Below are 20,092 nucleotides of genomic sequence, written 5' to 3'. Positions count from 1 at the left end.
AGGGCCTTGGGTACTTTGCTCAAGAGAAAGGATGGGCCACAGCCTTCCATACCTACCCTCTTGGCTCCAGTGCTTTTCCTGTCAAAACAAGCACACTGCAATCGCACCCTTTCCTGTGCCTTTGATTTAAGAGTTCCTCTCCTGGCCCTGACAGTAAGGCATTTCTGTCCCATAGATTATAACTCACTCTGGGCTATTATTCAGCTCCCCAGCCCTGGCCCTGCTGCAGTTAGTCCAAACATAATATCCTTCATGCATATATTATCTGTCTCCCTATTATCTGGAATCATTTCGGAATTAAATTTCAGTCCTGCAATATTGGCTTCAGGAGCGGCGCGCTTTATGGGCTAGTCAAAGGTTAGAATACCAATCAAAATAACAGTGCCGATGCAGCGAGACATTTTAATATTCCAAAACCCGGTAATTGTAAAAGGACATAATATTTTTTCCCTGATTACCCCAAAGGCAACACATGTTAACAAGGCGAGGGAAGGAGTGAAAGAAATTTCAGAGTTCAGACAGCTGTAAGACATATTTAAAGGAAAAGCCGGGCAGGGCACTACACCATGGGGGCAGGGAGATGCGGAGAAAGGAGACATTCTTTCCAGCTCCAGCTGCCCCTGATTCCAAACACAGCACTCTTCCCTCTGCTACCTCTGGACCACATCCCAAGAGCTCATGCCCAAGGGCAGACATTGCAGAATGCAGGATGAAAGGAGAAAGAGCTCAGGATGTCGAGTCTTGAGGCCTGGGTTCTAGCTTCAGCTCCACAATCCAGGAGCCTCCAGCCCCCAAGACTGGCTCCTCCCAGGGCTTCAGCATCAAACCTAGCAGCAAGCGCTCCAGGCTGCTCTCCCACTCGTCCCCTCCTTGTCCCATGCCTGTGCCCCCACCTCTCCCTCATTTATACCTGGTGCTCTGTATCCCTTCCTCTGCGCACATACTTCTAGAGGCCCTGGCCCATAGGATAGTGGCCCATAACTGCCCACTGCCCCATGGACAATGCTCTGTACTTTGGATGATGCCAAAGACCTGGACCACAGCATGTCTGGTTCTGACCACCAAGTGGTCCAGAAATATCTGTCTTGGTACAAACCCTCTCGCCCTCCGAAATAAACAAACAAATAAAACAAACACCTTGCAGGGCCCCTAGATCTTCCCACCCCTCTCTTGGTTTTCAGTTCTGTTTTGTTCTTGTTTTTTCCAGATTAGCTTCTGAATAACCCCAATGGCGGGGCTCTGCAGGTGGCACCACGTGGCCACCATTCTAGAGTCCCAGACTCTGTCAGGCTGCCTATCACTTGAGCAGCTTTATCCCCACAGCTCCAAAATAGTGACCTGACCGACAGAGTTTCAGATCTTTTCATTCCTGATGGCTTCCCAGCTAGCTGAGCCCACTCGCTGGAGCCTCCAATCTGCATCATTCTGACCTGCTGACCTGCCTATGGCCCCCAGCAAAGAACTTCATTAAGGCCAAGAATTTATTCCTCCATAAGCCCTTAATTTATTACTGCACTGATTGGGACTCTGAATGCTCCAAGGTCAGGAAAAGTCGCACTCAATTGTAGACACCAACCTTCCCTTCAGCAGTTTCTCCTGCTGTCTGCTCCCAGGGGAGGGGGAGACAGAAAGGCTTCTTGGAGAAATGCTTCTCCTTCTTGGAGGGACCCAAGAAGGTCTCCTCTTCCTTATTCTCTCTTTCACAGCTGGTCCCAACCCACCCCTTCAGAGCACCCAGAAATTACAGTAAGGCGGAGAGCACAGATGGCAGAGGAAAAGTGGAACAGCCGTCTTCATACTCTGGCACATCTAGTTCTGTTAAATTCTAGGTGACCCGCTCCCTACAACTTCTGAGCATGTCTGGTTGAGCTCTGTCAGGACTGACTCAGAATCCTCCTAAGACTGCCTGTCTAAACAGGCCCAGAGGGAATTCCAGACCATTTGTGAGTGTATGTGCATGCACTTGCATGGCTTGGTCTAAATGTACACGAACTGCATATGCATGCATGCGGGCAGATATTCGTATATACATTTATCCCTATGTGTCCATGCATATGCAGAGAGAATATATACATTATGTGTGCATGTGTGTATCCACATACTTACTTCCTTAGGGAAGTTGCATCTGACCTATCCCTTTCTTAATCTCTTATTTACACTAACACTTTCCTCCACCCAATCTTAGCTACTCACTCCCATGGGTGCACCTTGGAACCTGCCAACACGGAGAACTGCCCCATCTCTGAAATCACATCCTACGCTAATCATAATCTCTTATCTTTCTATGTGGCATGCTCAACTACACCCGATACACCTTTCCTCGCCTTACTGGGACCTAGCTACTTTTTCCATATCCATCAGGCCCCCTGCTGTCTTCTCTTTCCTCAATATCCAGCGAGGATCTCATAGCCCATCTTGGCAACCACCATCTTGCCAGTATTTTCAACAACTCCTTTGTTCCTTTCATCACACTTCTTGGGAAAGTCTCCACCCTGGATGAATCTAAATGTCTGCTTTCGGCATGCTGAGCTCTGCTACAGAAAAGCTCTACAACTGAACAGAGTGGTTCCACTATGAATGAATGCCATCAACCTCAACGGGACCCTCAATACTGCCTAGAAATCCTACTCTATTTCTCAAGTTGGCTCACACTTCTACTCTTTACTAAAACTACAGCAATTCTTTTCCACTTCCTACAAACCTCTTCTATTAGTTATTAGCAAGTGGCTCATCTACTTCATTCATAGAGAAAACGAGCCATTAGATGGGAACTATCTCAACTTGCCATCAAATCTGCACTCCTTCAGCATCTACTGCCCCCACCTCGCAGCAGAAGAGGGGCCTTCCTCCTGCAGAGAGCCAATTTTCACCATTTTCTGCACCCCATCTCCTCACCATCTCTGAGACCTCTCTCACTCCTGTATTTTCAAACTTCCTTCTCTAACAGTGCCTACAACCAAGCACACGTCTCCCATCTTACAACATGCCACCTGCCTCAACCCCACACTTGCCCCATCACAGTTCTTGTCCTTTCTCTCTCCCTCAAAGCCATGTTTCTGAAAAGGTTAAAATTTCTCCGTCGCCTCATTTACTCCCCAATTTGCTCCAATTTGGCTCCAGTCCCTCCCACGCCATCAAGTTTTCACCAAGGTTGCCGAGGCCCTTCCGTCCCAGACACTCATAGTTCAGTCTTTCTGTTACATGGCTCTCTGCGAGCTGACTGATCCTCTTGTCCTGAAAATTCTTTCTTTCCGTGGTCTCTGTGGCACCACACCCTCCCTTCTCTACCACTCTTTACTCTCTCGTTTTTACCCTCTCTTTAGCACAAAGGGTCAGGCAAAACTAAATTTCAGTTCTACCTCTGCCAGGTACCAATGTGGGAGCAAGTTGCATCTTCACTACGTGCCTGTTTTCTCAATCTTAAAATGTGAAAAACAGAGATATGCAAATAATAACAGATTATCATTTCAAGAAGTAATCAACATAAAAATTACTAATGAACAAAAAAAATTAATGAACTATTCTGTATTTAAGTGTGTAATTTATACTTAAAATACATCTCAATTCAGATGCTAAATCTTCATTAGAAATATTAGATCTATATTTAGATTTTAAACAGCTAACAGTTGAAAATGTAAACTCACCAACACAGATTGTTCTAAATATACTTAAAAGTTCTTCAAGAAAGTTTATTTACATTTAAATTAACTAAACTTTAAAGTGAAAAAAAAAAAAAACCTGGCAATTCTCCTGGACAGCACAGGTCTAGCACACAAAATGCAATCAATAATTGAGAATTTTTATCACTACTATCAGTGACCACTCCTCTGTGTCTGACTCTTCCTCTTCTATCTATTAAGTGTTGATGTTTCTCAGTGTTCATCCTAGGCCCTCTTTTCTTCTCACCCTGTATATTCTACATTCTCGTGGCTTCAATGATCATTCATACACCAACAACTCCCCTGAATTTATATCTCTTATCCAGACCTTATCTCTGAGCCCCGGACCTATATATTCACCTACTCCATAGCTTCACAAGAACGTCTGAAAGCTTCTAAACTTTACGTGTACCAATTCATCTTGTCTTCTAATCCCCGAACTTCTCCTCCTTCCATTACCTCAGTGCATTCATTCCAATTCATCCAGTTGCTCAAATCATAAACCTTAAGAGTCATAGTGGTTTCCTCCTTCATCATCAATCCTCACAGCCAATCAATCACCCTTTCCTGTCCATTGTACAGTCCGTTCTGCTATAATACTTGTTTTGAAAGAGAACATTCATTCCAATGCAGTCAATGTATTAGGAAACAGTTTAGCATAATGCAAATTCTGCCTTTGTTTATGTGTGATTTTGTTCATCATCAATACCAGATAAACACAGGAAAGTATACCCAGCTGAAGAGAGCTGTGTAAGAATACGCAGAACGCACACATGCTTACACTTCAAACATACAGTAGCTTCCTAGAACACTACATGTATCATAAGCCGCATCCATCTGGCTACAACTTTCCAACCGATTCCAGAGAACTCGCCTTCTACCACTTTGCAATAACTCACAAGCTGCAACCTTTCTCATGCCCACTGCCAAGCAAACTTCAGGGTTTTTTCAAGGTAGAGTGCCATATTTACTGTAGTATTTATGTATTTCTTAGCCATTTAACATGTGTAAAATTATGCTACCATTTTTATTAGATTCCTATCTTTTTTTATATGTCACTGATGAAGTTTTTGAGAATTGTGCTTCTAACCCCATTTTCATTTCAACTTTTTATTATAACCATAGCACGGTGATTTTTAAGAAGGTCTATGTTGCATTATAGCAGAACTGACTGTACCACTTAATACTCTAGAATTAATCCATTTCTCTACATTTCCACTGTTAATCAGTTCAATCCTGGTAACTATCATCTTTCACCTGGGCTGTAGCAGTGGTCTAATTCTGTGGTTCTCAACCAGGGACAGTACCTCCCCACTCCCACCCCTATCTAGGCCCCTGGAAATGTACGTGCATATGGTGGGGATGGAGCGTTTTCGACTGTCACAATGACTTGGAGAGAGGCACTACTAGCCTTCAGTGAACAGGGGGACAAGAATGCTACAAGTTCAGCAATGTTGTCCATACAAGGATTTCTCCCACCCCAAGATGCCAACTATAGCCCCATTAAGAAAAACCAGTACTGGTCCCCCCATATCAACACTCAGCTCTCTCTACACTGTAGCCAAAAAGAGCTTTTTCAAAATGCACATCAGATGACACCTCACCTATGTTTAGTACCCTTCAACAGCTTCCCCTTACCCTAAGGATAAGGATCAAAATCTAAAGTGTGTGTGGCCTCCTCCTCAAGTTTCATCCCTCGCCACTCTCCTCTCTTCCCCACATTCACTATGTTCCAGGCAGTCATTCATTCAACAAATAATGACTAAACATCACTGTGTGCCAGGAACTATTCAAAGTGATGAGGACAGAACAGTGAACAGAGGAGACAAAAATTCTCCACTCTTCATGGAACTTGCATTCTAGTTCCATGAAGCTGCCAGGCTTCTCCTTACCTCAGGGCCTTGCCACATGTTTATCAGCCAATTCCTACTCATCCTTCAGATCTCAGCTTAGACACCCTTCCTCAGGGAACCATTCTCTGACCCTGCCCCCCTAAGTCAGGCCCCCTTATGAAATGATGCTATGACTCTGGACTACAATTATAATTATTTAATATCCATCTCTTCTGTTATATCTCCAGGCCTAGTACAGTACCTGGAACACAGAGGGCACTCAAGAATACGTGTTTACTGATGAAGATGTGTATGTTTGTTTGTTTGTTTTTTTATTCTTATGTTAATCCCCATCATTACATCATTAGTTTTAGATGAAGTGTTCCATGATTCATTGTTTGTGCATAACACCCAGTGCTCCATGCAGAATGTGCCCTCCTCAATACCCACCACCAGGCTAACCCATCCTCCCACCCAAAGATGTGTATGTTTTTATATATATATCCATGTGTCTTCATGCTTTATGAATATGTATAAACATTCGTGCCTGTGTATTTCCATATATTTCTGAAGGTGAGTATGTGACTATGTATTTACACCCATATGTATGAATGGAAACATACATACAATTTTGGATATGCCTACTTGGGTATATTCATTCACTTGAGTAAACACGTGTATATTCATGCACCTCTGTGTGTGTGTGTGTGTGTTCTTCTGGTTCCTCAGTGACAGTTCTGACCTCCTGGAGGGAGCTGGGAGCAGGGCCCCATGTCTTCTCTAAGCTGACAGTTCAATAAGAGTGTAAGATCATTCAATGATACTCCAAATGTCAGCAAACACTGGCTTGCTCCACTCTGCTACAGGGGAAGTGGGTGGAGACAGGCGATGTGGCAGCCTGGCCACTGAAAGGCTACTCTTCCCTGATGCAGTGCACACCATTTCTGGACAGGAGAGGCCTTAGGAAATGGGGATGGTGAATTCAGTCCCAGTTCACTCAATGGGCAAGTCTTGGCAGCCAAGCAGACCAAGACACCCCTGCCCCTACTTTTTCCATGGGCAAAAGTTCTGCTTGCGGAGTTGAGGAGAAGAGGAAAAGGAAGGAAAGTAGGGAGGAAAGAGTAAGATCAAGGACAGGAGACGGCTCTGGAGACAGCCAGGGCCTGGTCACACAGGGGGAAAGAAGGGCATGGAGTAAGACGTTACACAATACCCACGCAACCCTGGCAATGACCTCTCTGGCTTGCTTTTATTGTTACTCTTTTTAAGGGAGCGGGAATCTTTGTGCACCCTGCACTAACCCATGCCGTAAAAAGGTCAGAAAGATCACCATGCCCCTGGACCTGCAGGGCCCTGCAGCCTCTCTGTCTTGAATGGCTGCTGGCAAAGACTGGCCCAAAGTCCGGAACTGAGTCATCTCTCCTGCTGGGCCCTCAGGCACATGTGGAACATGATGTGTCTGGAGGGCAGAGAGGAAGGGATTAGACCCCTCTAATGCCATTCGCCTCATGCCACTCTTGTTTTTCCTAGATCTGTTCAGTTTACCTACCAAGACACAGTCACAAGGCTAACTGGGAACAGAGTCTCCAGTTTCCACTTGTACCCATTTCCCTCCTATGGCTCGGCACAGTCTGGCAGAGAATCACGCTGAACAGGCTCAGGACAGCTTGCCTCCAACCCCAGTAGCATCAAGGTAGCCTTGGGTGGCAATGTTAACACACGGGTCGGCTGTTTTCCTGCCTCTCTGCCAAGGAACCTGGAGGCAGGGAGCCTAGCCAGACACCAAAAAGTCTAGTGAACTTCACAGAGCAATTGTTCATGGTCAGCGCCTGCCTCGCCTGGCCGGGCCTTCACATTACATTTGCTAAGGCCAGCAAGCAGCCTCAGATGCACTCTGACAGCTGACATGCTGTCTTCCAGGAGCACAGACCTAGCCACACCCTCGTGCAGAGCCCCGCCAAGCCCTGCGTGAGCAGGCCTGTGGAGCCAGCTCTCAAAGATCAGTCAGCCAGCCAGCCAGCCACAATTCACTGTGCACATACTCTGTTCTTAGCCCTGATCTGGCCACCTCAGACACAGAGAGGAACCAGCCTCAGTCTCCGTGCTCCAGACGGACAGGTCTGTGAGGAAACAGATTGGGACTCAGTTTCAACGCTCAAAGATCACTGATATCCAAAGGGTCGAGGAGTCTCAAGACAAGAGACTGACTGCTAACCTTGTCAGAAGAGGTGATACCTGAGCTGAATCCTCAAGAAGAGCAAATGTGCCTTATGAAGATGACTGGGGGACACTTCAGATAGAGGTAAGGCCACAGGCCAAGACCTGGAGGAAGAACAGAGCCTGGCCCCCTCAGCCAAAGATGGAAGGTAGTAAGTAGCTATTGCTCAGGTCCAAGGGAGATCAGCTGGAGAGGTGGGTAAGGGTCGAAGTACAAACAGGCCAAGGACCAAGCGTAAAGAACCTGAGTACCAGGGGAAAGCAAAGGAGTTCACAAATAGCCATAAAGAATGGCTGCCCTGAGATTGACGGAACAACGTCCAAAGTCATTCTCCTCTACTGTTCCTCCACATGTTCACTTAGCTCCAGCCCATACACACACCAAAAGCATGCTGCTCCCCTGGAAAGTCTTCTCTCCTCTTCAGATTCATATTCCACCTTCCTTGAATACCCAGTTCACGACCCAAATCCTCACAATACCCTTTCAATGACGGCTCTCTTCTCTAAGTCCCCCTGGGAGCCACTACTCTGACCCCTGGTGCGTTCTCTCTTCTCTGATTTTCTGGGAGTCACTAAGCTGCTGAGCGGCATGGGGTTCTTAAGGCTGCTCGAGGGCTGTTGCCCTTACATCAGAATTATGGGGGTGAGTCTCTCTAGTGGACTGGGCCTCCTGGAGGAATGATCGCAACAGAGGGATAAGAAGGATCTCTATCTTGGGAGTCTATTCCTATACCTCCTTTCTTCTGCTTATCTAGGACGTATGGCACACACTAGGAAAGTACAGTTTTCTGGGTAATTCATGCTCTGCCAGGCCCCAATTTCATAGCCACATGGGGTCCCTCCCAGCCCACAGCCCCAGCACCCACTCCCCAGGTACTTGGTGCTGCATTAGGGCCAGTCTCCTTCCTCATACTCAAAGGGAATTGGGCTGTAGTTTCCATGGTCCTTGTCACATGAGCAAGGCTCTGCTAGGGCGAGGCAGGACCAAAGCCAGCCTGAACCAATTCTACCTCCCAACCAGAGGGTGATACCAGAGCCACTCAGGACAGTCAGAGGCCACACTCATGATCACATCAAAGAAGGATACTTTCCCAGAGGCTCAGCTAGCACCACATTTCTCCTAAAGACAAGGCAGCTCAGCCCAGTGATTTAGTTCTAAGCAAGAACCTAGAAAGTCCCCTTCACTGGGACTTCTCTGCACATCTGGATGACACCACTTTGGATAATGTTATACTCTACCCTGCAGCCTGATCCCCAAACAGCTCCTCACTCCCAGAAAGGTCCACACCCTTCCAGTGCATGTTAGCTAGGGAAGAGGAAGGAGGGATGTTGAGAAAAGAGAACAAAAAGAAAAGGAAAGAGATGACAACAAAAAGAGAACAGAGATGAATAAAGAAAGCAAGGGGGGAGGGGATCTGAGGACAGGAGACCCAGAGGAAGCACCCGAATGGTGCTCAGACACAGTACCTTTTTCAGATTAATCCACTGCTTGAAGTAATCCGCCACTGGCAAGCCCAAGTACTGGCACTGGCCTGGGAGCCTACAAGAAAGGGAAAAGAGAACAAGTTGGGAACACCCATGTCCCAGGTATGGAGTCTGAATCTAGGAAATGCAAACACACCTCCTCAGAAGGCTAACCCATTAGCCAAGGGTCCCACCCTGCCCAAGAAAGGCACCCCGCCTCTAGCACCCTGGACACTGGGTTCCAGATCTAAATGTGAGCACCTGGAGCCTCTATTCGAACTAACACCAGCAGCTACTATTTTCTGATGGCCTGCAAAATGCTAAGGATCTTACTTGCATTGGCATGTGATTCCTCAGCACGATGCTGGGAGGCATTGTTGCCTACCTTTTACAGATGAGAAGATGAAATTCAGAGGGGTCACCGAAAGTCCCACAGCTAAAAACTGACAGTACCAAGAACTGAACCCAGGTCTATCTCACCCCAAAGCCTACGTTCTTTCCAATGTACCAGTTTGTAGTTGTTTTGTTAGAGCAGAGAGGCAGGGATCTAAGATGGGAGGAGAGAGAGAGGAGCATGTGAGTTGGTGATAGCTGGGCAGGGGCTCCAGTTCACGTTTAGGTCTCTAGCAAGAGGTTTTCTGCTGATAGAGAAGAGACCATGCAAAAGGATAAGAGGTCAGAATTTAAACCAAAAGCCCTTTCTTATTATTTATAAGTGGTCTTTTCCCTCTATGTGTACCCACATAAATCCATTCAACCAAACATTTACTGAAGTTTAATAATAGACAGGCACTTGGGGCTCAAAACGTTAAGACTTAGCCCCTGCCTCCAAGGGGTTCACAATTTGTTCAGTGGGATGGACAAGAAAAGAAATAGACTAAACAGCCTTAAGTTGGAGCACTGGGATACATGAAAAATGGAGGAAAATACCAGAAATAGTAGCTGGGAAAGAACATAGAACTTTCTTGCTAAGAGAAGAGCTTGGCCATAGGCAATGGAGAGCCTCTGAAGAGTTGTGATTTACAAAGATTTATCTGGGGACGACAAAAACAATACCCTGAAAAAGCTGGGTAGTAGTCCAGAGCTAGACAAAGGCTGTAGAAATAACAAGCAAGGAACAGACATGAGATGTGAAGGAGGCCCTGGCAACCAAATGGGATGGGGGGGGCGTCCAATGAGAGGAAGCGGTAGAGCCCAATTCAAAGGTTTGTGGCTTGGCTAGCTTCATGTTACTCCCTGAGTCAGACACAGAGAGGGAGGCAGGGGCACCGAGAGGATATCGGACACCCAGAGCAAAACAGTATTTAGTCAATTTTATGACTTTTTAAATTCTCTGCCCAAATCACAGTGGACTGCTCACTGCCTCACCCCTGGTGCACCACTGGACGGAGGCACAAGTTTGGGAATGCAGTTTTACGTACATGCATGGCACATGGTGGGCACTCAATGTCTGCTAAGTTCAAAGTGCCTAGGAGACATGTGGCAGGGGAATGATATCTACAGAGGCGGCTGCATATCCAGTTTTGAGCAGAGGTCTGGACTGGAGATATAAACTGCTAAATCATTAATGTAATTTAAATGAAATTAAAGCCATGAGAGTAGATCAACAAGGAAGAGTATGGAATGAGATGAGCAGAAGGCCCAGGCTAATGTCTCGGAAGTGTTACTGAGCAAAAATGAAATCTGGTCACCCTAGAAGACCATCGCCACACACATGGAACTCACTACTTTATGTGGCAATCAGCCTTAGTTTTGGACTCCTTCAATTCTAGAATATCCTTTCTTAATACTAAACTAAAATCTGTCTCTCTCTGAGTCTTTAGAAACTAGAGAGTGAGACTTCCATCTCTTCCTTACAGAATACTCCCAAGATCTGAGGGCCCAGGAAGCTTTCCCCAGAGGTCCCTTCTCATCTCCTTCCAGAATTCCACAGGAGATAATGTACCATGAGTCAGGACTCACCCAACCTACCCTCATTCCTAGAGGACAGAGCTCCTGGACCTTTTTCAGGGTATCAGATACCCAGAGTCACTCATGCTCTTTTGACCTCACTTTATATCAACCTGTGGTCAACCTAAACAACCTAAAAGCACACTTCCCCTTTCTGGAATATATACAACTGATTTTTGAGTTTAAATTACAGGTCATTAGTGTCAAATGCCATGGAGTGGTCAAGCAAAATGACAGCTGAGAAAAACCCAATGAATTTGGCATCAGTGGGTTGGTGGGAGCAGAGGGCAGCATGCAATGTGTCAAACTGAGTAAGAGATAAGAAAGTGGAGACCACAGTATAAACTCCTTTTTGAGGAAGTCTGGTAGTAAGAATCCAGTTAAGATGACTGGTTCCACCCCAGAAAGTTCCAGGGCAGTCCAGCCTCCCCTCCATTACTCCATTATTTGGCAGACACTGAGAGGAAAATGATTCCCATGTTTCAGGCAGTACACTAAGAATTTACTTTTCTAAGACCCGAGATATCTTACTTGAAGGGGAGGTTCCTCTCAAATATTCAGGTGGCACAGGGACATTAATTACAACCAGTCAATTTCCCAGAAGGGAAGTTCTGGCTGAGACCACGATGAAGGAGTATCCAGGTAACACGTCCCCATGAGGGAACCAAGGACCAAGAATATAAGGATACTAGGCAAGGTTTTGAAGGCTGAAAGATAGCCTTAGGAGCTACAATGTGGTTGCTTAAGGAGAACTATATTGTTTGGATAACTTTATTTCCTTCCATTTTTCTTTCATGCTCCCTATCCTTGTTATTTGTGAAAATGCTTGCTGAGCTCAGCTATTGTTGAAAAACCACATTAAGGTCTGTGAGTGAAGGGGCCACCAGAAGCAGCAGAATCTGCAAAGAAACAGGTCAGGGGAACCGGCCAGCAAAAGGCAGGGGTCCTGGGCCACCTACCATATTCTCCCTTAGCCATTCCCAGTTTCTTCTAGATGACACGGACCAGAAGTCCTATTGGCTGTGGCCAACTCTGATCGGGGGCACAGGGCAAGGGGGTGGCAGCTCCCTCTTTGGCAAGATTTCCAAGGTAGACATTTCTACCCAGGTAGGAAGGGTCTGGCACAGTAAAATCCTACCTGATCCTCTTGGAGGAAGACCTATATCAGAGGGGCCACACCAAAGACAGACTAGACAGACCATCAGGCCGGTTGGTCAGCCTCAGACACAGCTCAGCAGCAGCCCTGAGTGCTATCTGGACCCCGTGGCTGACTGAAGCAGAGGAGGGCGGGACTATAATTCTCACTTAGGCTCCAGGACTTGCAGGTACACATGCAGTTTGCAGACTCACAGGCATTCAGGTTGCTGAGTCCTCCAGTCTGCGGCTGGTCCTAGCCCTGTGACTCTAAGACACAAGCAGTCGAGATGCGGCAGGTTCCAGGCCCATCTTCACAAGAGACACAGAGCCAAATGCCAGAACTTGAACTTCCAGGTGCCTCATGGGAAGACAGCTACACATTTCTATGACAGAACCCTCCCCAGCTCAGAGAGCACCAAGAGAAACTATGAGAAAGGTAGGTCAGAGTAGTTGTCATCCCCTACATAAAACAGGAAAGTGATGCCCAGAGAAGAAAAAGGATTTGCTCAATCACACAACAAGCCAAGGGGAGAACGAGAAGTAGGATCTCAGCCTTCCGACTGCGCAAGGCATCAGTCATGCACAGGCACTCGGAGTTCTTTACAGTCCCTGGGAAGGCAAGGGCTGGGGCCTTAGAGAGGCAGGTAGCATGGTAAGTATGGTAGTTACTGCTCAAGGTCTCACCTGGCTCCAGGGTTCTTAGGAGCCTAAGGCTAGGGTCCATGAGTACCAGGGAGTACATGGTTCCACCAATTTGGAAAGGAAGAGGGCAAAAGTCCCCCTGACACAAAGGGTCTGAATGCCGTGAGTTCCTACCAGATACTGATCCCAGGAAAAGAGCCACTGGCAGTGGGCCCTGGACTAGCCTGCGGGCATGAACGTGCAGGCAGGTTTATGGTGCCCAGGTCTCTGTGCAGCTGGAATCACTGGGCACAGAGCTCCTCAACTGCCCAAACATCATCTGGCCATGCTTATTACTGCTGCCCAATGAAATTTTATGCACCGAGTCCACAGGTGTGATTTCCCCTTCTTTATGAGGGTCGGAATGACATCACTGATGGCCAATAGAAAAGAGCCAATTATGTCCAGGCCATAAAAAGGAATGAGATTTTTTCAACCAAATCAAAACTTCCTTCAGCTTCATGAATGCAAGGGGCCCCCTTTAAGCAAGGGCCCCCCAGTCTTGCGTGGGCTCTAAACTGAGGGATTACAATCGCTTTCCAAATACTGGGGGCCGAGGGCTGGAGAGGGACTCCGCCTTCAGCATTTACCATGTGACGCTGCTCCTATCACACTGGGCCCTAGGGTCATCAGCATAGAACATCAAACCCTCCTCAAAGATGCCTGACTAGCTCCTCACTACTTCTAACTCCAGGCAGGAGTTAGAAAAGATGGGGTATTCCTCAAGTTCCCTTATTACTCCTTCCAAATAACAAAAAAGAAAGGAGAGAGCCCTCCCCCACTTAGAAAGAACAGTGTGGGAGGAGGAGGGATACAAGAAACTGCCCCCTCCAACAAGCGTAGGGCACAAAGCATAAGGAACCCGGCCCTCCCCACACACCCCTCATCCAGCCCCACCACCTGCAGCCCAGTGCTGGGGCTGGGCCCAGACAGCCCTGATGGCAAACAGGTGTGACCAGCTCGGCGCCAGCCAAGGCAGGGGACTAGCTCATTAAGGGAACACCACCCTCGCTAATGGGTAGGGGCAGGATGAAGCCATTGTGAACAGGAGCTCAGCTTTGAAGATTAGGTGACGCAGATCTGGGGGGCTCTGCTAGAACTGCTAGACTTGAGTTGAGGAGGCCAGCAGCATCCATGGAGGTCTGACAGACAGACTGGCAGACACCAACAGCCAGGACCAGGAGGAGCGCAGGCACCAGCGCTGGGAAAGGTTATGCATGCAATTCCTTCTGTGCTTTTCTCATTCTCTCTAAGTCTTAAGGGCAACTCCAAATCAGGGAGATACAGGACACTCTCACTTTTAGCAGACTTGAGCCCTTAAAGAGCAGGAGGCCAGCCAGATCTGGAGCCGTATATGATCCCTTTCTGCCTCTCTGGGAAGGCCGTGAGACCCAGATCTTGAAGTAATGTAGGCTGTCAGTCCTGGTGTCCAAAAGCTCAAGGAGGCACATACTGCCCACCCGCAAGGGCAAACTATTTTGTCCCATCTGATATGCAGAAATGGGGAAGTATTAAGGAGCAAAGGAAAGAGTAGGGAGAAAGGCTCAGCCTTCTCCCAAGTCACTGTTGTGCCACGGAGGGCCAGAAGGCCCAGCCTGGGCAAGGAGTAGGCCAAAAGACCCAACCAATCAGCCAGATGGATGCTCCTGCCAAAGGGACACCTATGAGGGGGAGTGGGACTTGTTTCCACGTAGGGTCTCTACACTTGCTCATTCTGATACAAACGTGCCCACGGAATGTTGTCACTATCCTGTGTTTCAGAACTGCCATGTCTCCGAGGCCTCGGGAAAGATCCCATTCCCACTGGATCCCAGTCTGGGAGATGCACCCAGTCAGAGCCTTCACGGCCGGCGTGACGAGTCTGCATCCAGCATGGGCAGGCTATCCCAGCTGAGGCAGCAGTTAGCTAGGGACACAGCTCTTTGTCTCTCCTGTTTCCGTTCCCTACCACCACCAGAGGAGATAAACAGACCCTGGGTGATAAACGGCCCACCTTTCACGATCACTTTTCCTCAAGTTGAGGAGAGTAGCTAGTGATGGATGGGCTGGAATTTGGTTATCGGGAAGGGCTGTCAGCCAGAGGTGCCTATCTCCTCCCCCACTACGCAGGGCATCATTACCCTGTGGCATTGAGGTAAAATATGAGCAAGGGGAGGGAAGGAAGAAAGAGGGGAAGGCTGGGCTTCCACACAGAGCAAATTGAGCTACAATGAGAGTGGGCACAAGGCTGGGATGTTAGTTATCTGCTGCGACACCTTTATCTCGGTGCAAATTGGTCCTTCCTCCCCCACCGCATCCTCTTGTACAAACAGAGGCAGGCACAATGTATCACCACTGCAATAGTGTAGCAATTTAACCCGAATTAGTGAGGGGGTCAAGCCAGGAAATAGGGGTTTCTCATTTCAACAGGTTCCTTAGTCTCTGCTCTGAACCACCACATTGGGGGGAGGAGGGTGGACAGAAAGCAGATTCATAATTGAATTCACTTACTTGGCCACCGCTGGTGTATAAAAAATTAATGCTGGAGCCTCCTACTTATCAAAGCCGGTTAGTTTCCGTCTCACCTGTGAGATGCACCATGGCAGAAGACATGGCCTGGGCCACCCCTGGCAGGCTGAGCTCTCAGTGCTTCCAGACCATGCAGGGATCAGCAAGGTCAGGAAGGCAGACAAAGGTGCTGCCCAAGACAGCGGCCCCATGCCAGCAACCCCTCCTAGAAGCCTACAGGATAAAGTGCAGGGTGGGGTGAAGGATGGGGGGTTAGCCGGCGGGGGAGGAGGGGCGGTGTGTAGAAGATGATCACATTAAAGATGATCCTGGGCAGTCTACAGACAGAAGAAGCATTCTGGCTCCACTCTCTACCCCATGTCCAAGGTGCTTTTAGAGGGGTATCCAGTAACCCTTCTCTGCCTCCCCCAAACAGATAAGACACACACACACACAGAGTTGTGCTGAAATTGAGGAAGCCAAATGGCAGCACTGATGGCAATGCCAAGGCTAAAAGAGGCAGGAATAAAGGAGTCAGGCCCATTCTTCAATGGCTCCCCCACTGCAGTCCCGGAGCTAGAGGGGGGCACGGGGGAGGGAGCGTCAATATAACCTCCACCCAGCATACGGCTCTGCCGCACTAAGAGACAACTTGGTCAAGTGCCCACGTGTCCTTGAGCAAGTTACATCACCTCCATGCGCTACTCTATGAAGGTTGTAGGAGCCAGCCAAGGGAAACACATTCCTACATAAGCACGCGTAGAAGGGAGTATGGCTATAAGGAGGTCAGCTGTGACCAAACCTGCAACAGCCTTTGGAGAGGCTTCCGGGCCACCTGCCTTAAGACAGCGCCTTACTCAGGAAAAATACACTGGAGAAGCTTTGCTAGGGATGACACAGAAAGGGGTAAATTCTAAAACCACTGAACAATGGCAAAAAATGAATTCCGAAGCCTGGGGATGATAGGAGGAGTTGTGAATGAAGGAGGCACCTTGGAACTCATTCTCCAAATCTAAAGAATCAGCATACAAATAGGAGGGAACAAAAATCAAGGGCCCAGTCTAGACACAAAATGGGAGAACATTCTACCTCAACTGCTACCACAGACTTAAGGGTATCACTGAGACCCAGGACCCTCAAGGGCAGATGCCAATCAAACCTGATTCCTAGACTCAGGGAGCTTCCAAGACCACCCAGAAGATAATCACAGCATGAAACATAATGATCACTCCAGGAAAGACGACAGAAAGGGCCATCCTATTTCTGGTGATGGGAGAGCACTGCTGGGGAGCACGTAAAAACACTCTGCTTCAGTCCCCTCTATTAGAACACACTCTCTCTCTCTCTGCTTCAGTCCCCTCTGTTAGAACACACACACTCTCTCTCTCTCTCTCTCTCTCTGTCCCTCCATTCATTCCTCTCCGCCTGCCCACAGCCCTGGGAGAGTGCCGACTTCTCAGCCCACTTTGCTCCCACACTTGCCCCCATCCTCTGGGACAGCTGCAGGTTACAATTCCAACCACAGGCTTCAGAAAGATGATACACTTGCTGGAGCCTGCAAAGGGTCAGGAGAGAGTACTGTTTGAAATACCAGCGTGACAGCTGGCTCCTTGTCTGTCTCTTCCTCCCCCACCCCCTCCCCAAACTTGTCATGGTACAAGAAGTCTATAAGCAGCCCATCAGCTTTAAATATCAGTGTGCGTGAAGCAGGAGCATGAGAGCGAGGGAGCGGGAAGCAGACAGCGAGCGCCTCTGTCGCCACTGCCTGTCAGGGAACACTAATGAATTTCACCACCAGCAGCCATGCTTCAGATTGGGGGGGGGGGGGGGGGAAGGTGGGGGTGGGGAGTTTTCTAGGGAGAACCTCATAGTATTAAAACATCTTTTCCCAAAGCCCTGTTAAGAAATGTCACTGCAGAGCCGAGAACTACAGCCCACTGCTAGGACTTCAAGGCAAGGGAGGGGTGGGGACAAGCCCTAAGGTCCTCCCAACAGAAGGAGAATGCCAAGTGTGAGGCTGGAGGGGGCCAGCTGAGCCCTGCAATTGGGAGGGTGACCACCATGACCCATGCTCATCTTGTAAAGGCCTTGGGCTGCCTAACTGAGAGGACCAGGACGGGAAGGAAAGGCCTCAGGTAGGGGGAGATCACCGGCTATGCCTTCCAGGCCAGACTTATGGTCTACCCCCCTCCCCACCCACTTCAGCCAACTTACTTCACAGGGAGGCCCATGGGCAAGGGACTCCAGGGGCTCCCTTCCAGATCTAGGGGAGGTAGGGGGAGGAAACTCTGGCACCAGTCCCAATAGGAAGTACTTCCCCCACAGGTAGCAGGAGCCAGAGCTTACCATAATCTCCGTTTTACAGATGAGGATGTGGAGTTGAGTGGGAATGTGACTTTCCCAAGATCCTACAACTAGTAAGTAGTGGAGTCAGGACTCGAACCCAGGTCTCTTAATTCTAAAGGCCCATCTCTTTCCACAGCACCATGCAGCTTCTCTGAGGAAGGGCTGATCACCTCATGGCCTCCTGTGTGTCCTCTACTCCCAGGCCCTGCCCATCCCCTCCATTCCCTCCCACTGGTACACACACACCTTTGGCCTGGTATAGGCCACAGCTGCCATGTAGCACAGGGCTGGGCTCCAGGCCAGGGTGAACCCAGCCTGGCAGAGAAAGCCCTGGGAGTGAGCCAGGCCATCACCTGGGAGTCTCCACAGCTCAGAGGGCATGGCTGCAGGCAAAAGCCTTCCCTCGGGTACCCTCCGCACAGCTCTGAGCAGCAGTGTCTGATCTGGCAGCGACCTGCTGTGCAGGGGGCAAATGACATTTAATTTCCTCTTGGTTTCCCTATGGTACAGACGAAAGGCCGTCACCTGCGTCTGGGTCTGGCGGCACAGCTGGAAGTGTTCCCAGACATGCTGCTCTGGAGAGTTCCCAAACAGAAACCAGAACACAGGCAGAGCAGAGGGACGCCCCATAGGCCAGGCTGCCGGTCGTCCCTTAGAAAACCAACTTCAAATCCCCATTGCCAAGCAGTTGCTCAAAGCCTCCGAAAGGCACTGATAGGTGAACGGCACCTCCCTGCTCCACTGCTTGCCGGCCCACTTGCCTACCATTTCTCCCACACGGAGCCCACAAAAATGACCACAAGAAGCACACAAGTGCCACAAGCACCCTGTGGTGTTTACGATGTACATTAAGTATAACATGCACTTCCCCTGTGCCACAAATAGTTCAGGAAGTCAAAGACCTTCTATCTCCCCAGCCCCTCTCCAGTGAAACAGTAAGACAAGTGTCTCTCCAGGCTCTCCCCAAGGCCAATTCCCCCAAGGAAAGGGCACGGTGCCACACCTGTTGTGACTGTGGGAAGTGTCAGGGCTGCCACCAGGTCCTGGCTAGAGCTCGTTCCCAGATGGAATGGCAGAGGCCCCAGCAGGCGGCAGGGAGGAGGGTAGAGGCAGGAGGGGAAGCAGGTGACAGGAGGTTTCCAGGGCACTTTGGTCAGTATCTCAGCTGATGAGCTATTCTTTTTGGCCAAGGAAATCAAGAGCTCCTTAGCAGTCTGAGCTGTTTCCAAGATATCTCAGTTGTCCCCCACTACAGTCTCCACCTGGCCTGTGGCCATCTTGACCCTTTGCCTGGGCTGCTTTTGTGTGGCCTACAATGCCCTCTGGAGGCTCCATGGAGAGGCATGCTGCAAGCGGTCAGGTTCCGGGATGTAGACTGATCTCTGCTCCGATACACTCAAGGACAGAGCTGTTCCCCTCACCCTCTGGCTGATCTCGCTGCCCTGATCCCAGCTCCCTTGACTCCCTCAAAACATGTTAAGCACTTGGCTTACACAGAGTCACACTTCCAGGTGGGCATTAGAAGAGGCTAGTGGTTTTTAAACTGTGCTCAGTGGGGTTCTAGGATTCTAGAAGGGACATGAGGCTACTTTGTGAACTGGAGGAAGAATGGCAGGGCCCTGCCCCAGCTTCAACCAGAGCAGCTCAACTTTTATATACTTTGTGATATTGGGATTTCTTTAATATTTGGTTTTTAAAAAAAGTTCCCTGCTAAAAAATACTACCCATTCAGTCTCTCTACTGTGCACCTCTGGGCTCTCGTGGCGTTTGTTCTGTATCTTCTAAGTTCTCATCCTCCACCTCACCCAGCTTGTAGTTAGTTTCGCTCATGCTGCTTGCCGTCCCAACCACCTATGCTCCTGACAGCCCCCAGCACCGGACTTCTCTCTGCGGGGGCTCACTCGGGGGGGCTGACTTGGGGCTACTGCTGGGAACGCCAGCACTTGCAGCAGACACGGTGGTCAGCACCTTCAGGGGTAAATTCCAAAAGACTTCTTGAAAGAAAAGAGCTGCAGTGGAGGATGACATTCATGAAGGAGGTCCTAGTGAAGACACACGGCATATGCCACTCTTAAAATCACCAAGTGGGGTACAGCTGCTACCATCATCAATCACCCAAACCGACTTCTGGGGGACCCAGAGAGACTTTGGGCAAAATGCAGACATTCCAACCGGAAATATCACTCATTAGAGGTTTCCAAACCCTGAATGTGGGACCATCCCTGGAAACACAAGATGATGCTCATCAGCTGAGTACTCAAGGGTCTGCCACCTTGTAGAAGGGTCACTAGTCCCACAATTCTGCTTATAGCACTGGAA

General features: G+C 48.8%; 1 protein-coding gene across 5 annotated transcripts in view; it reads right to left on the bottom strand.

The window, feature by feature from the left end:
- The window catches only part of ERI3 (ERI1 exoribonuclease family member 3), a 126,948-nt gene that overhangs the window by 50,647 nt on the left and 56,209 nt on the right, over positions 1-20,092 (bottom strand). For all 5 annotated transcript variants that reach the window (XM_035018761.1, XM_035018757.1, XM_035018758.1 and 2 more), the window contains one exon: positions 9,176-9,248. In XM_035018761.1, coding sequence (XP_034874652.1) covers positions 9,176-9,248 — 73 coding nt within the window. The remainder of the gene's footprint in view (positions 1-9,175; positions 9,249-20,092) is intronic.

Source organism: Mirounga leonina, unplaced genomic scaffold (assembly GCF_011800145.1).
Source record: "Mirounga leonina isolate KUSES-001 unplaced genomic scaffold, KU_Mleo_1.0 Mir_173, whole genome shotgun sequence".
Classification (NCBI taxonomy): Eukaryota; Metazoa; Chordata; class Mammalia; order Carnivora; family Phocidae; genus Mirounga; species Mirounga leonina.
Note: the sequence above shows the minus strand (reverse complement) of the source record. Positions and strands in the feature narration are given on the sequence as shown.